An 18,230-nucleotide genomic window follows, 5' to 3' on the forward strand; every position below is an offset into this window, starting at 1 on the left:
TGGGCTGTGGGGCTTATAAATCCCTTCCCTAACCTTCCGGCAACATTATATGACACACGCCAGGGATGTGTGTCAATAGGTAGGGTTGTTCTGTATTAAACCTGGACTGCTTCGGTGCACAAAACCGCAACCGTTGGCCTTCAGAGAAGAACCCGGAAACCTTCATTTCCATCTACAGCATGTAAAGTACAGTCATACCTTGTGTTGAAGTAACTTCAGGTTAAGCATTTTTGGGTTGCGCTCCGCAGTGACCCGGAAGTAACGGAGTGCGTTACTTCCGGGTTTCGCCGCTCATGCATGCACAGACACTCAAAATGACGTCACGCGCATGCGTAGAAGTGGTGAATCGCGACTCGTGGACGCGGGTTGTGTTTGCTTCAGGATGCGAACGGGGCTCTGGAACGGATCCCGTTCGCATCCAGAGGTACCACTGCAAAACATGAGCCTTCAGCCCTCACGATTACGGAACAGAACCATAAAAATTCCTGGGAATTTCTGCTAAAGAGCTAGGTGGGTTTTCAAGGTGGAAAGAAATGCTTGCGACTCCAGTGTAAAGCTCTCCCCCTCCATTCCCACAACGTGGGGTGCAAAATTGCCTCATGTCTTGACATTATAAAGCTGTTTTCTTTTTTAGCCAGCAAGAGCCAATGTTTCTGTCTGGGGTCACAGCAGTCAGGGAGAAAAGGGATCCATCGCCCAGTGTGACCTGGGAGGCTGATGGTGGGACTTAACAGGTCTTCTATAAACCTGTCACTTTAGCACAATTTTAATCTAATGACACATTAGATTCCCTGGGAGAGGGTTAAGGCCAAACTAGATAAAGCTCAGGACATAGGCACCAATTCCTAGGGGCCAAGGCAGTCTCGCGCCCCCCGCCTGAATGTATTTTTTTAGGGAACAGAGGCAAATGGCAACTTTGGGGGGTGGGGACTGATAATAGGGGGGGAAGACACTCACCCCCCAGTGCTGGCACCTAGACCCATCAGAGGAGTGTTAAATGATTAAATTCAACATCTTATAAGTTATATACAATTTTTTTTTTAAGTGCAGGAGATCCTATTCAGAGATCTCCAGCATTAGTTTTCCAGACATGCCTGCCTCACACTTGCAAGTGCTTTTATTCTGCCGCTTGCTAGTAGCCTTCTAAGATCTCCGGAGAAACCTGCTGATGTGGCACTGACCTCCGCTTTCCCTTTCGCTCACGCACTGTCTACTCCTGCAAACAGATTTCAGGGCCAGCCCATTAAACAAACATTGACTTGGATACCTTGAGGCAGGTAGGAAGTAAACGCACAGCTGGCAGGGAAAGCTTGAGGATGGAGCGAAAGCTGAACGAACCACATAACAGACAGCAATCAGGGGAGCAGAATAAACTGTCACCCAGGGAGGGCAGTCAAGGAGACCTTACTGAGCTGACAATATTTCCCACAAAACAAACCATTTTCTAGCAAATGTAACGATTACCTTCCTTGATCGGACCAAAGCATTTTGTTTCCAAGGTAATCGCTTGGAGCATGGGCTATAGCATCTGTTTTTGATGCTACAGGTAGGGTCCAGGTAGAGCCCAGGTAGAGCCTCTGCTTGTCAGTCTAGCCCAGAGGTCGCTAGCCTGCTGCTCTCCAAATGCTGTTGAACTACTACTCCCATCAGGCCCTGCCAGCATAGCCCAATGGCCAGGGTTGCTCGTCAGCAACACCTGGGAGGGCTGCGGGTTAGACCACAGTACTGGTCCAGACCGCAGTGAGATGGATGGGTTGGGAAGCAAGCCTCTTCCTGTGTTCCTAGGCCTAATAGGGCAGGAGCAGACAACCTGTAGCCTCAGGCCTAATTGAATGAGGCAGTTGCTCGTCAGCAACACCTGGGAGGGCTGCAGGTTAGACCACAGTACTGGTCTGGGTAGCAGTGAGATGGATGGGTTGGGAAGGAAGCATCTTCCTGTGTTCCTAGGCCTAATAGGGCAGGAGCAGACAACCTGTGGCCTCAGGCCTAATTCAGTAGGGGCATGGAGGGAAGCCCAAACGCAAGCAAGCAGTTTGGGCAACTGCCAAGAGCAGTCGGCCCTTTCCCTGGAAGCCTGAGTATGAGAGAAGTGGGTTGCAGAAAAGGAGAAAGGATTGCCCAGTCTGCTCTTGGTTCTGGTCCTCTCTGCTGCTACCACGAGGCCCTTGATAGCTCACCCCTCGACAGATAAAGTGCCCCACAACAACACTTTACCCACTCCCAGCTCCCAGCAAATGTCACTAACTGCCTTCAGCAGTTTAGGCAGAAGGCTCAGGTTTGTGTGTAATCCTAGTAATCCTGGAAGGAAGAAAAGCGAAGGCAAGCAGTATTGTTAAAATTGTCTTTATGTGTGGTTTCAGTATGTAAAGGTAAAGGGACCCCTGACCATTAGGTCCAGTCGTGACCAACTCTGGGGTTGTGGCGCTCATCTCGCTTTATTGGCCGAGGAAGCCGGCATTTGTCCGCAGACAGCTTCCGGGTCATGTGGCCAGCATGACTAAGCTGCTTCTGGCGAACCAGAGCAGTGCACAGAAATGCCGTTTACCTTCCCGCCGGAGCGGTACCTATTTATCTACTTGCACTTTGACGTGCTTTCAAACTGCTAGGTTGGCAGGAGCTGGGACTGAACAACGGGAGCTCACCCCATCGCGGGGATTCGAACCGCCGACCTTTTGATTGGCAAGTCCTAGGCTCTGTGGTTTAACCCACAGCGCCACCCGCGTATGTAGGGTCTTGCAATATTCTGCCCCCTATTATTATTATTATGCTTTAACAGAGTTCTTTGGAGATGAAGGTTTCTCAAAATGTGCTTTGTTTGAAAATTTGACTGGGGAGATAAATAGGCGAAGAAGCCCCCTTTCAAACTTCTCTGTCTTCTTGGGGTCTCCACTGTGCACTCTGGGGCTCTTCTCAGCTTGTGCTGCTGCTTAAATATGTGAGGAGAAAGGAACTCAGCTTTGGAGTTCATGCGATTGTGTGCCTCTAGACGTGCTGTGCTTGTAGCTACAAGCTCTGTTTGTTCACTGGGACCTTTGCCAGGAGTTAGACCGCCAAGCGGATTTATTTCCCCCCGCCTCCCTTTTGGCTCTGGGAGTTTTTGTTCTCTCTCTTTCTCTGTATTGTTTTTTTTTTTCCCCTTTTCGGGATGCCTAATCAGCCTGTGCCTAGAACCTCCGAGGCAGGATTCCTACAGCGCTGGAGGAGTATACAAAAAAAGAAAGGAAGATCTCCCTTATCTCGGACTGCTTGTTCCTTTCTGAAGGTCTCGGAGCACTGGCTGTCCTAGATTAGCCCCACTTGACAAAATTCCCACAGCGAGGCTGAGGGCAAAGGCTGGTCACAGCCCATGCCTCTCGGATGAGGCTGCCTGTTCACAGCTCACAGCTTGCAAGATTTTACTTGTGGCCCATCAAGCCCACAGGCTACTGATTGTGGTTGCCAGCCCTTCCACATTTAGGTAAAAAGGTAACCTCTGGATGGTTATGTTATAAGAAAAATACCTCTAATTCCCTTGTGGGGTATCCAGAGCTCCTATAGAGACCCTCAGGAGATCTCTGTTGGTCGGAGAGAAAGCAAAGGCCAACCAGAGTATATTGAAAGCAAAGTGGCTTGTAAGCTTGATCTTTATTAAAGGAAATAAACTGTTGCAACAGGGTCCCCGCTCATGTGATAGGAATTTTGAGGTCTTAGATATATGTTAAATGTTCATAAGTGTACCAACCAAGCACGTACATAGATCAGCACAGGAAGAGCGAACTGTAACCATTTTGATTCCAAAAATGACCAAATGTTTTCTCTGCAAGGTCAAAGGAAAATGGAAAAGCCTTCCCATTGACTTTTCCTTTACAAATCTTGTCTTAAGGGCACATTTAAGATATGAATAGGGTGTGATCCTGTGACCTGGCTCAGGAACTAAGTATTTATCATTACAAAAGACTGGCTACAAAAGACTCCCCAGGCAATCCAATCAAGTGACCATTAAACAGATAACCTGGCAGACAGGAGGTAAACAAAGCACTCAGATTTCTGCTGTAGACCGCCCTTTTGTGATGTAGGTATGATGTATTGAGCTACACCCCTTCTGTGATGTATATATGATGTTTCTGGGGGTGGTCTTGGGCTCCAGGAAGGGAATTTAAAATGTCTGTATAAGGGCACACTTTTGTTCTGGGTTCCTCCTCCGTCCTGCGTGTGGTGAGTGAGGACCCTGTTGCAACAGATCAATAAAGATCAGGCTTACTAGCTGCTTTGCTTCTCAATATTCTCTGGTTGGCCTCTGTTATTTTCTCCTACCAATAAGGAACCTACGTAAGGACTCTATACGGGCTCTAGGATATCCCATAAGGGAAAAAGGGCAGATTTATTTGTTTACAACACTCGCCACACGCAGCAGGGAGGAGAACACCTAACAATGGTGCACAAGCCCCTATAAAGACTTTTGAAATTGCCCACCCTGTAGCCCAGGGACCCCCCCCCCCACCATATATCACAGAAGGAGAGGCCTCCAGCAGAATCTCCTGTCTGCCTGATAATGCCTTAGAATCATAGAATCATAGAATCACAGAGTTGGAAGAGACCACAAGGGCCATCGAGTCCAACCCCCTGCCAAGCAGGAAACACCATCAGAGCACTCCTGACATATGGTTGTCAAGCCTCTGCTTAAAGACCTCCAAGGAAGGAGACTCCACCACACTCCTTGGCAGCAAATTCCACTGTCGAACAGCTCTTACTGTCAGGAAGTTCTTCCTCATGTTTAGGTGGAATCTTCTTTCTTGTAGTTTGGATCCATTGCTCCGTGTCCGCTTCTCTGGAGCAGCAGAAAACAACCTTTCTCCCTCCTCTATGTGACATCCTTTTATATATTTGAACATGGCTATCATATCACCCCTTAACCTCCTCTTCTCCAGGCTAAACATGCCCAGCTCCCTTAGCCGTTCCTCATAAGGCATCGTTTCCAGGCCTTTGACCATTTTGGTTGCCCTCCTCTGGACACGTTCCAGTTTGTCAGTGTCCTTCTTGAATTGTGGTGCCCAGAACTGGACACAGTACTCCAGGTGTGGTCTGACCAGAGCAGAATACAGTGGCACTATTACTTCCCTTGATCTAGATGCTATACTCCTATTGATGCAGCCCAGAATTGCATTGGCTTTTTTAGGTGCCGCGTCACACTGTTGGCTCATGTCAAGTTTGTGGTCAACCAAGACTCCTAGATCCTATTCACATGTAATTACTTGATTGCATTTTCTGGGTAGCCTGGACATTCCTTTGAGATGGTAAATACTTTAGTTCCTGAATCTCTTACGCATATTGATAGTTTGCTCAGCTTAACAGATACAGTGGTACCTCGGGTTACATGTGCTTCAGGTTACAAACTCCGCTAACCTAGAAATAGTACCTCGGGTTAAGAACTTTGCTTCAGGATGAGAACAGAAATCGTACTCCGGCAGCGCAGCGGCAGCGGGAGGCCCCATTAGCTTAAGTGGTGCTTTAGGTTAAGAACAGTTTCAGGTTAAGAACGGACCTCTGGAACGAATTAAGTACTTAACCCGAGGTACCACTGTACTTGCCAGGCTGTCTTTGAAAAGGGAGAAAAGCTCTGTCCCAGCTCCTGCCACCCTAGCAGTTTAAAAGCACGGTCAGTGCAAGTAGATAAATAGGTACTGTTGCAGCGGTAAATGGTGTTTCCGTCATGGTGTTCCATTGTGCCAGAAGCGGTTTAGTCCTGCTGGCCACATGACCCAGTAAGCCATCTGTGGACAAACACCGGCTCCCTTGGCCTGAAAATGAGATGAGCGCCACAACCCAAAGTTGCCTTGGACTGGCCTTAACCGTCCAGGGGTCCTTTACCTTTTTACCTTTACCTTTTTGAAAAGTGAGGTGTAAGCCCCTCCAGTCCAAAGACAACCAGAAAGCTTTTCCCATTTCCTTCCTCCTTGCAGAGAAATATTTGGGTCAATTTGGGAGAGTCAAAATGGCTTCAGGATTGTTCTGTACTATTTCAGACAGGTGGTTTATATACTTATGCATGTGTTTGCCTTATACATTTATGAACATTTATTCTATATTTGAGACCTTAGACTTATGATAAAAGTTAAGTCCCATCAAAGGTGACTATGGGGTTGTGGCGCTCATCTCACATTTCGGGCCGAGGGAGCCGGCGTTTATTCGCAGACAGCTTTCCGGGTCGTGTGGCCAGCATGACTAAACCGCTTCTGGCACAACGGGACACCCTGACAAGTGTCAGAGCACACGGAAACCGCATTAGGTTTCCTGAGGCCCTGCTTGGTTTGGCGGGTTGAGCTGGTCTGCTTTAACGAATCTGCTGCAGCTGCTGAACAGAGCAGGATGGGCTCAGTTCCTCGCACACCCTTGCTCCTTCGCTTTCCCTTTGCCAGTCCTTCCCTCCCACTTGCCAAAGCAAACTGTGTGCTCTTGCTCAGTGGCAGTTGGAGCAGGGTTTTGGAGAACAGGAGTTTCGCTATCTCATTTTGCAACGCTTCGTTCTGTATTCAGTTGTTTTGCAAAACCAATCGCTAGCAGTTAGACTGCATACCACCAAATTGCAATCTAAGCTCTACCCAGCCCCAGCCACAAATCTACTGGCATGTACAAACAGCAGCACAATGTATCCACATTAAATACTGTATTTTTCGCTCTATAAGATGCACCAGACCACAAGACTAGTTTTTGGAGGAGGAAAACAAGAAAAAAAATATTCTGAATCTCAGAAGCCAGAACAGCAAGAGGGATCGCTGCGCAGTGAAAGCAGCAATCCCTCTTGCTGTTCTGGCTTCTGGGATAGCTGCGCAGCCTGCATTCGCTCCATAAGACGCACACACATTTCCCCTTACTTTTTAGCAGGGGAAAAGTGAGTCTTATAGAGCAAAAAATATGGCACTATACTCATACCGTACTCCAACATGCAGTGCTCTCGCAGAAAAAGTCAAATGGGGGCAGGAGAACTTGAGGAACGTCCCTTTTCTGGGGAAAAGGAAGAGGGACCCAACTTGCTGTTCTCAGGGGTGGAATCTGATAATCTTTCATAATACAGCTCCCTGTGCTGGGCCAAAATTTGCGCCGCCAAATGGATCTTCTCAATTACAGACCTTCTCCATTTTGCACCCCCTTGGCTTGGCACCCTGTGGGGGGCAAGGAACGCCTGCCCCACGTTGCTATTCTTCTCCAAAATGCCCAGGGATTGGCTGCACTCATCCTTTTGTATTGATATTTATTACGGCCATTGGCCCGTCACACGACAGTTTCCCATACCAACATAGTGTACTTAAACCTCCAAATTTAAAACCGCCAAAACTTACAAAGAACAGACAAGAACCAAAGCAAAACAAAAACAAAAAAACCAACATCATACATTACAATAAATTTGCAACATAAACATCACCCTCTGCTCATAAATTAATAAGAGACATCAATGGTGATATCACCTATTTACATCCTAAAACCATAGATCATGGTTTAAAAGGGTTATCCGAGCCGCACAGGAGTCCGTTTTTCTTCTTTAGGGATAGGACGCTGATCAAGAATCTGGCAACCGTGAGTGATCTTAGGGGGTCTTCATCATTTAATAGATATCTCAGTTTGGCTTCATTTGTATCGTCGGCGATTCCCTTTAGATATTGAGCAAGAAACTTGCTCCTGGCCGATGAGTGAAAAGCACAGTCAAGAATTATGGGATGCAATGATTCTGGTGCGCCACAATTACAATCACATAGGAGCGATATCTGTCCATTGGAAAATCTATTTCTCAGCACGTTCGATGGGAAGGTGTTGAATCTTGCCTTTATAAAGGCATATCTATGAGCTGAAGAAGTTAAGGAATTCAAATAATTTGGGAGCCTTAAGAGGGGTAATAAACCAAGGTTTAGAGGTGAGCAGGTACCATTGCCCGCTCCACTCATCCTCTTTTTCCAGCTCCATATCTGCTTAAGAGGTGGGTGATCTCCCCAGGTTTTAACCTTACAACTCAGCCGCTTAGGCAGTTGGAGGCACAGTAACAGGCAGGACAGAAGCGTATCTTTAAAAGCAAAACCTAACCATAGGGTCTCTTTCCTTCCAGTTTTTCAAGGCGTTCTCCACGAAGCCCGAGGATGGCGTCAGACTTCACCGTACGTATCCTGAAATCAATTCCTACCTAAGCTAGAAGCAAGAAGTTATGGCTGGAGTTTAGTTTACTAGGCTGGACCTGCCTAGAGAGGGGTACCCACTCACTATCCTCCAAGCTCATGAATCAGAGGGCTTATGGAGGAATTATAGGGCCCCGGTAATCAAAGCTGGTGGTCACCCTCCATAAAATGTCCCCTAGGTCGTTGATGGGTGTGACACAATCTCTTTGAACTTTCCCACCCTTTCCCCTCCGTGATGTCTCTTAATTTGACCAGGAAATGTCAACATGCCCCTCATCTCACAATCAGCAGCGTGAGACCAATTCCACGCTTTCATTTTCATTTTTGTCTCAGGATTTATATTCCCCTCCAAATCAAACTTGAGATGGGGCTTCTTTGTCTCCCGGTGTTTCTAGGCAGATTAATGCTTTTCCTGGAAGTCCTTCACTCTCGTACTGGGCCTGTGTGTTTGAAGGCACACACATAATCATAATCAAGAATCCCATAATCAAGGGGGGGGGGGAAAGCGCCCCATAGGCCCTGGCTCATAGCTGTCAAGTTTTTCCTTTTTTAAAGGGAAATTCCCTTATTCCGAATTGGATTCCTCGCAAGAAAAGGGGAAAGTTGACAGCTTTGCCCTGGCTGCTTCCATTTGAACCAAAGGGATGGTCGTGCGCCTGTTGTTCCTCACCTGCGGAAGGTTCATCATGGCAGAGTTTGAGAAATTCTGCATGAGGAAAATCTCCAAAATGATTCATGCTTTCTGGAAAGGGAATCCCCATTCAGGCACGAAGACCGAAGATTGCACTTTGGAGAAAAGATAGTATCTGTCTGACATGAACCACGTAGGAGTTAAGTTGGGAGTGGTTCCCTGCCTGGGTTTAGGTCTAAGCGTAGGGCTGTGCGTATGGGTGGCAGCCTGGCACAATGTTTATCTCGTATCCAGGCAGCATTTATTTTGTCTCTAGATTGCTTTCTGCCACCAAAAGGTGGAGTAAGGAGAACGCCTGACTTTGAGTAACACCATCCCATAATGATCCCAAGGAATCCGACATGAGAGAAGCTGCTGTTGTGCATTTCCTAGGATATGGCAGGTGCATGGGGCATGTAGGCTGGTGCAGCGCTCCTGGCCTGAATTGTGACCCTGATAAGTTTTCTTCCTTGTACAGATAAAGGAGACGACATTCGGAGCCTCACAGAGTCCATCATCACCTCAATAGAGACCCATAGAGACCTGTGGCCTCCCGCCTGCCCACCACTGGAGCCAATTAGGTAATTTGGGTGGAGAATGCACCATAGCATGAAAAACAATTCTAGCAATGCAAAGCCGAGCATGGGCTTTCCCAGACTTGTGAGTTCACGCACCCTTTGCAAAATTTCCATTGACTCCCTCTTAGAGGGGTAAACTGAATAAAGTCAAGAAATATCAGTATCCAATTGATGTTTATTAATCCCTATTACTAGGAATCATAAAATGTAAAAAGTAAGGGAGGCAGCTCTAATGATACCATGCTTCTTCACCTCTGTGCTGAGAGGGCTGCACCTGATGTGCTTTAACAAGTGTATAAGGATGGGGCTTGTGACTTTGAGAATACTGTTGTATTGTGGAATCTTAGGATCAAATACAGAGATTCCTCATTGACAAGGGAGGTCCAGTCTGGACACTCATGCCACTTAATTCTGAAGCTTATAGTTTCTATTTTTTTTTACATGCTATACCTTGTAAACTTATTTCCACCCCAGGTGGAAATACCCCCTTTCAGACCCCCTAGGTCTCCATTCACCCCCTGCACAGTCTCAGCAACCCCAGGGGGTCAATATCAAGCACTTTGGGAAACCTTGTCCTGGTATGTTTAACAACAAACAACAAGGCTCTATTATCTGGGATGCTTCTAGCACTTCTACGTCAAGCAGGTTTTTATAACTTAAGAAGGAAGAGAATCAATTTCAGACTCAAGACTTTGAGGCCAGGGGATTACCTCTGTTAAAAATCCCCCACAAACCTCCCAAATTTCAACCCATTTATCTTGACTCACCCATGTGGGGAAAGAAGCAGTAACAGGAGCTATGACACAGGTTTCTGTATATTCTGTATATTTAGGTTCTTGAACCATACCTTTTCCCACATGAGGACAATAACTGTCTCAGAAGCTGCTGTTTACCAGAGGCCCGTGTGCCTTTTGAATACAGCTGGAAACGGGAGGTCTAAATTGGTGCATATTCCACATGTGAGCTGAAGTAACAACTAAGAGGAGAGTTGTTGTTGTTCTTTTCCATCCATCCATCCATCCATCCAATTTCCCGCCTTTCCCCCAGACAGGGACTCAAGGCAGCTTGCAGCTATAAACATAGAAAGAAAAAAATCTTTAAAAACCATAAGTGATACACTTATGGAATCAAAACTGTATATGAATATATATGATCTATTAGAAACATACAGATAATTGCAATAAAAACAGCACCAGCCCTTTCATTAAAAGGAGTTAGTTCTCAAAAGACTTCCTGCTTGGTGTGTGGGACTGAATGTTAGACATAGGTGTTGCTACAATTTAGGGTTGGCTTCCGGGTAACATTCCACAATGGTGTTTTGAAATGTACACACACAGAGAGAGATATGTAGATATAGATAGCTTACTTACCGTATATACTCGAGTATAAGCCGACTTTTCCAGCACATTTTTTTATGCTGAAAAAGCCCCCCTTGGCTTATACTCGATTGAGGGTCCCTGGCGGCGGTGGCAGAGGAGGAATGGGCAGCCTGAATGCAGCCCTTTTGGCAGCACCCTAGGTAGGCAGGGGGCTGGGGGGGGCTGGGGGAGAGAGAGAAGCCCCCTCTGTCGTGTGCACATACGTGGACGCGCACACGCACTCCAGCCCACCAGGAGGTTTGTGGTGTGGTGAACCGGCTTGTACTCGAGTCAATAAGTTTCCCCAGTGGTAAAATTAGGTGCCTCGGCTTATATTCGAGTATATACGGTATTTCATTGATGGCTTCAGCTCCCTTCCTGCAATCGGCTCCCAATGAATCTGCCGTCATGCGTCTTATGGAATCATAGAGGGTCATCTAGTCCAACTGCCTGCAATTCAGGAATCTTTTGCCCAGTGTGGGGCTCAAACCCGGAATTAAGAGTCTCGTGACTGCTCTAGCTGTGCAAAAGGTGGGAGGTTTCTCCAGTGCTTTCCCCCCCCCCCCCTGGGGGACGCAGGGGTACGCATACCCATAAACTGGGCCTAAACCCTGATTGAAATGGATCTAGAAAACCTGTTTCCTCCGAGAGTGCCTGGATCTGGCCCGTGACCAAAAATTAAAACAATAAAACCAGATAAAGAAAAGAGCAGGAAATATTTCAAAACGAGAAGCGGAATCAAGTGTCCACATTCTGAAAGCCACACAGAACAGAAGTGTGTATCACTGGTGTGGGAAAGTAAATGGCATTTGTTCATCGATGGCTGTCAAGCCTTTGTTTTAGTGTTACCTGCTCCAGGCTGTTGAACTCCAAATAGCAGCTGAGCAGTTCAGTTCCAGAATTCAGCAGCTTCCTGTTCCTGTCCTCCTTTGTGCATCTTAAGTGATTAGTCTTCAGTCCAAGTTTATGCGTTTGGTCTGGAGATACAATTATCCACTCAGAGTACATGCGCTGATGTTCCTTTCATCTCCTGCAAGGAAATGGGTGATTAGAAGAACTGACCTGTTAACAGAGCGGAGCTATGCATGTTTTTGAAGGCTTATGGCTCACAAACTCAGAGCATGATTCTAACTTGCCCAGGATGCATAGAGCGTTTGGAGAGGCTGGCTTCTAACAATTATTTACCGTTTACCGAAGCATCTAATAACTATCCAGTTTTCAGAAAATGGTCGGTTTCTAGGGAAATTGTTCGCAAGCCATCTTGAGGCTTTCGCACTTCATGTAAGCAGACCAGAATCGCCACCGCCTGGGGCTAATTTTATTTATTTTAATAAAGTATTCATCATCTGCCAATCTCATAAAAATATCAGGGTGCCACAACACAACTCTCTCTCACACACAATAAAACATAAAGCACCATTAGCAATGGTACAAAGTAATCATTAAAAGGACTTAAATTATAAAAAGGTCCCCAAGAGATGCCCAAAAATCAGTCTCAGGGGTGTCTTTTTGTGGCTTTAGAAATCATAGCACTGACAGGCAATGGAGATGTAAGAGGGCGTATTCCTTCACTGCAGGGGGGCTGGACTAGATGATCATCAGGTTCCCTTCCAACTCTACGATTCGATGAATCTATGATATTATGGAGGAGGAGAATTCTGCACTACAGTGGTGCCTCGCAAGACAAAATTAATTCGTTCTGCGAGTTTTTTGTCTAGTGAATTTTTCGTCTTGCGAAGCACGGTGTCGGGAAAGTTTTGGAAAAGCTTCAAAAATCACCAAAAAACTCAAAAAAGGCTACCACACCGCGTTCTATGAGTTGCTCCTCAAAGTCTAGTCCCAACTGTATCAACGGTGTTAAGAAAAAGGAAACAAACTTACAAGACGTTTTCGTCTTGCGAAGCAAGCCCATAGGGAAAATCGTCTTGTGAAGCAGCTCAAAAAACGCAAAACCCTTTCGTCTAGCTGGTTTTTCGTCTTGCGAGGCATTCGTCTTGCGGGGCACCACTGTATTTGGGGCTGCAGCTCCATATCTCTTGTAATGTATAATTCCACCCTGGCAGGCACAGGCAACAGCTGTGAGGCCTTTTGCACCGCTGATCGCCATGCCAAGAAAACAACAACGAACCACCTGCTAGATTTCTCTATTGAGCTGCTCTCTTAAGAACACAAAAATAGGATCGGTAAAGAAAAGGTGTCAACCCAACCAACCCATAATAATCCCTCACAGGGCCATAGATCCAGTTAGATTAAAGGATAGGTGCTGTTCCATACTGTGCCAAAGGGGAAAATATGAGCATCCGGGAGGACCTCCTGCAACGGCGGGGAAGTTGAGATGTCTGAATCTGCATGAAATAATTGTTTGCCCTGTGCTTAAAGCAGAGTTGCTCAGCATGTGTGTTGCTCTTTGTCTTTTGCAGTGCGGCAGAACTTCACGACTTCTTCCACACAAACAACGTGACTTATTTGGCCCTGATATTTGAAAAGGAGGACTCCTTTTTGGGCAGAGAGGTGACTCTTAATTGACTGGTTGACAATCTATGTATGCATTGCAGCAGCCTAACTTTAGAGAAGTGGGCCCTTCACTCTTTTATGCTGCAAATCGCCCCCTGCAGGTCTGCATGGAAATGTGGGGTGACTTTTTCTTTTTTAAAAAGTTGTTTATTAATTATATGAAACTACACAAGATGTCCCTTTTATCGCAGAGCCTCTGGGAATGTTTGACAGTCCTTCATGCCTTTTCCTGCACAGGCATCACTGGGAAGTGGAGCCAACGTAAAACCAACTGGATCTTCTCCCCCTTTTGTAACAGAATGGAAAATTGGAGATAACTGCATTCAGTGCGCATGCTTGGCACAAAATAGTCTAGCTGTCACTGTACCCCCAAAGCCCTGAATCTAACTCTCTCCTTTTCTATTGAGCCTTCCCTTGTGGGTTTTCCACCATTCCCCCCATTATGTTTTCTGCCTCTTTGGGGTCAAGATCCCTCACCTAGTTATACAGTGGTGCCTCGCAAGACGAAAAGAATCTGTTCTGTGATTCTCTTCTTCTAGCGGTTTTTTCGTCTTGTGAAGCAAGCCCATTGAAGGATTAGCGGATTAGCGCTTTTAGCAGCTTATCTGCTGATCAGATCAGCTGATAAGCGGCTTAGCGGCTTAGAAAAAGGGGGGAAAGGAAAAAAAACCCGCAGGAACTCACAAGACATTGTCGTCTTGCGAAGCAAGTCCATAGGAAATTCGTTTTGCGAGTTTTCCGTCTTGCGAGGCATTCGTCTTGCGGGGCACCACTGTACACACAAACACACACATTCCCTCCTTTACAATCAGAGGTATACCTAGTGGTTGGTATTGCGGTAAAGTGGGCCGTGTGTGTGTGTGTAACAGTGTGTAACAAGTGCACAAGGGACACCTTTGTCTGCAATGTAGTCAACTGACAAACAGGAAAGATACACTTGAGCAGGAAGCCTGAACGATGCTTTCTTCTGGCTAGCATCTTTCAATCCATGCTAGAAGGAAGTGTTCTGCTTGCTTCACAATGCTTCTTATTTCTTCAAGAGCATTAAGAGTAATCCCCTTTGCAAACTGTACGATTAGCAAAAGCAAACGTGGATTAAGCAAAACAACAGGGTCTTGTGCTTTCACAAGGAGCTGCTTCAGCATCCTTTTACTGACAAGCTAAGCTAGAACTTCTGGCTTCAGGTCAGACCCAGGCAAGCCACGTCACACAGGCCTTTTATACCAAAATAATATAAATATAGACTACAAGGGTGGTGCTGTGGTCTAAACCACTGAGCCTTGGGCTTGCCGATCGGAAGGTCGGTGGTTTGAATCCACGCAACAGGGTGAGCTCCTGTTGCTCAGTCCCAGCTCCTGCCAACCTAGCAGTTCAAAAGCAAAGTGAAAAGTTCTAGTAGATAAATAGGTACCACTATGGCAGGAAGGTAAATGGCATTTCCGTGCACTGCTCTGGTTTCGCCAGAAGCGGCTTAGTCATGTGGGCCACATGACCTGGAAAAACTGTCTGCGGACAAACGCCGGCTCCCTCAGCCTATAGAGTGAGATGAGTGCCACAACCCCAGAGTCGTCTGCGACTGGACTTAACGGTCAGAGGTCCCTTTACCTTTATAATATAAATACATGACAAAAGAATCTACCCTTCTACAACACTCCCAAGTGTGGTGGCCAGGACCATGATGTGAGAGCTCTGCCTTTTGACGCAAGTCAGCAAGCAGAGAAAAGTACAGAAAATTCACCTGCATGTGCGCACAGCACACACAAATATCCACACACGCGCAGCCTCCACTCACCCCGGCTCACTTTCTGAGTCTGTTGATCTCTCCCTTATTTCTCTCCTTTGCAGCTAACTTCCCTGAAGATTTGGGGGAGGATGAGGAGCAGATAAAGTTAGCAGCCGAGAAAAGAGATCAGTAAGGGATGTTTAGAGAGACCCCCTTTCATTGTGCATGCACACGGTTTTCAGTGCACGCCAGATTTCTCTGCCTGCTGGCAGGAGAGCCTTCCAAATTTTGCCCAGGCAGAGTCTCGCAGGTAGGTGTAACCTGTAGCCAGGCTGTCAACAGAGCAGTTTTCCATGACTAAGGCATTGGGAGTGTTGTACATACAGTACTGGTAAAGCCGGGCAAATCCCTGGAAAAGAGGTGGGAAGCAAGCATATGGCAAGGAGAATTTCTCATTCCTTTTGTGGATGTACTTAACATTGTTGACTCGCCAGTCCTTTTAGCAATTTGAAATTCAGCAAAATTACTCACACTGGGCAACTGGTTTCGGAGGCAGCTGGAGTTCCACCCAGTTTGGTTCATGGTTCTGTTGGAGAAGGGCAGGGTAAAAGTGATTCTTCTACAGCTGGCACACCTGTGCCATTCCTGCTTCAGCTATACCAGGCACATCACCTATACCGGTAGATCACTGGGCATCTGTGGTAGATCACTGGTAGATCACTGGCTCCCCAACCCCCAAGAAGCTCAACAATTTGGCTCCCCTAAAAAAAAGTTCAGCCGCAACTGGACTTAACTGTCAGGGATCCCTTTACCTTTACTAATCTTGCAGTAATTGTATTAAGATGACTTCCTGTTAACGATGCCGTTGTAGAGCATGAGTGGAGGCCAGAATACGGTAGCAGCCCTGCCCTTTTCCAAAGCCCTATTCAAATGGCACATCTCCTGCACATGCACTTGTTGCTTGGGGGCGGGAGTGGGCCTGCAGCAGCTACTCACCTCAACACTGGCAAGTTTTGCGGGGCATTTGCAAAATCGAGCCTTTGTGCATAGTCTCTCCATGCGATAGGGAGCCTTGTACGGTGAGGTTTCCCAGCTGTTGAATGCGGACGTAAACTTCGCTTTACAGATATCCTGCCAAGTGCTCAAGATCTGGGGTGTCCCAGGTCACAAGCGCCTCCGTTTCCCATTCTGCATCTTCTGTGTGTGGAACGCCCTCCCATCAGATGTCAAGGAAATAAACAACTATCTGACTTTTAGAAGACATCTGAAGGCAGCCCTGTTTAGGGAAGTTTTTAATGTTTGATGTTTTATCGCTTTATTGTTATTATTAATATTGGGTGCCGCCCAGAGTGGCTGGGGAAATGGGCAGGCTATAAATAAATAATTAATAATAATAATAATAATTAGTAGTAGTAGTAGTATTTGTATGGGTGGGGAGAGAGAGGGTGCCGTACAGCCAGGGCTTTGGTAAAATGTCAACAGCAGTGAAGAGTCCAGCAACACTTCTGGAAGAAACAGATTTTTGAGTTCGAGTGTTTAGAGGCAGAGGAGAAAAATAGATTGTTGCGTCCCTCTATTAAAGTCCAACACTAACTAAATGTGGTATCTGGTTTTAGGTCACACTGGACATGCTCCAGTTTGAGAACATTGCAGTGAGGCGAGTCGTAAAGAGCAACGAAGAGCTGGTGAGGAGCTTCAACATTACCACCTTCCCTTCTGGCGTCCTCCTTGCCAAGAACGGCTCGTGCAGCAGCATCCCTGTGTGAGTTGCCGCTCTTACTGTACCTCCTTATCTAGCAATATTTTTTAGCATGCGTAAACTCAATTACGATCCTTATTAGTTTTCTTTAAGACTCCAAATATGACAACAACCTAGTTCACCATACAGTCGCGGATCTTGGGGGGGGGGGAGTCCAAAGAAATATGTACTTATTTGTACCAGTTGTACAACCTGGGAACACTCTTCATTAATGGTTCTTAAAAGACCAGTGCAAAAGAGTCGGCTGCTCCACAAGCCCCATAGCCATGATTTTGGTTTCTGCTTTAGTAGATTGAAAGTTTTGTGTCGGAGGGACTCCGGATTTCTGAACAGTTCTGAATTCAATCATCAGGGTAAGGCCCAGTTCTACCATTGCAATCAATGATGCGTGCGGGACAAATTTGCATAAATGTGACTAACATGTTGTGAGCTTGTCAGGGAACTGACATCGGAGCGAGAGGCGAAGGGGAGACTCCCAGATGATGCTGGCGAAGGACCCAGCAGCAGGGGGAGAAACAGCTCAGTAGAGGGGGAAGCCAATCAGCGCAACACCAGGGATAAAGGGGGGCAGACGGGGGAATTGGAGAGAGAGCTCCAGGACTCTTCACTGGACATCAGTGAGGAGAGCCCTGGTCCTCCGCTACCCACGCCTTCCCTGCGCAGAAGACTCCCGCGCAGTGAGAGGAGGAGGAGACTGGGTGTGAAACAACTTTTATGCTGGAAGAGGTTCAAGAAACGCCCACTGACGGATTCTGCCAGTGTCTGAGGCAGCCACGATGAGAAGGGGCTGTGCAGTCAGAAAGGTTTAACAAGGCAAATTAACCGAGAAAGGCACCAGTTTACGCACGAGTAACTCATACCTATTACAGAGCTGCACTGCTTGTTCGTTGGTGTGTGTTTTGAGGGCATGCAGTGATTGTGGGGGGAGGGAGTGCAAGCACTGGAGATGATAGGAAATACAGTAGGGTTACTGGGCATGTTCTTGTGGTCCAGATGGATGTGTGCTGCTTGTCCTAGCCTTATAGGGACCCCTGACCGTTAGGTCCAGTTGCGAATGACTATGGCGTTGCAGCGCTCATCTCTGGCCGAGGAAGCCAACGTTTGTCCGCAGACAGTTTTTCCAAGTCATGTGGCCAACATGACTAAGCCGCTTCTGGCGAAACCAGAGCAGCGCACGGAAATGCTGCTTACCTACCCACTGGAGTGGTACCTGCTTATCTACTTGCACTTTGACGTGTTTTCAAACTGCTAGGTTGGCAGGAGCTGGGACTGAGCAACAGGAGTTCACCCCGTCAATGGGATTCGAACCACCGACCTTCTGATCGGCAAGCCCTAGGCTCAGTGATTTAGACCACAGCGCCACCCACATCCCTTGTCCTTGCCTTACCCTTCTGCAATAAATGAAAGTACCAGCTTCTTTGGTCGTGAACTTTAGCTCTGGCTTTTATATGCTTTTATGCTTGGGACTTCACAGTCTAGGACCCTGG

At 46.9% G+C, this 18,230-nt stretch overlaps 1 protein-coding gene across 1 annotated transcript in view; it reads left to right on the top strand.

Annotated features, from left to right (window-relative positions):
- The window catches only part of QSOX1 (quiescin sulfhydryl oxidase 1), an 84,200-nt gene that overhangs the window by 27,964 nt on the left and 38,006 nt on the right, over positions 1-18,230 (top strand). The window contains exons 3-6 of the mRNA XM_082229068.1: positions 8,075-8,123; positions 9,290-9,392; positions 13,168-13,258; positions 16,601-16,746. Coding sequence (XP_082085194.1) covers positions 8,075-8,123; positions 9,290-9,392; positions 13,168-13,258; positions 16,601-16,746 — 389 coding nt within the window. The remainder of the gene's footprint in view (positions 1-8,074; positions 8,124-9,289; positions 9,393-13,167; positions 13,259-16,600; positions 16,747-18,230) is intronic.

Source organism: Podarcis vaucheri (genome assembly GCF_965113315.1).
Source record: "Podarcis vaucheri genome assembly, chromosome: 6".
Lineage (NCBI taxonomy): Eukaryota > Metazoa > Chordata > Lepidosauria > Squamata > Lacertidae > Podarcis > Podarcis vaucheri.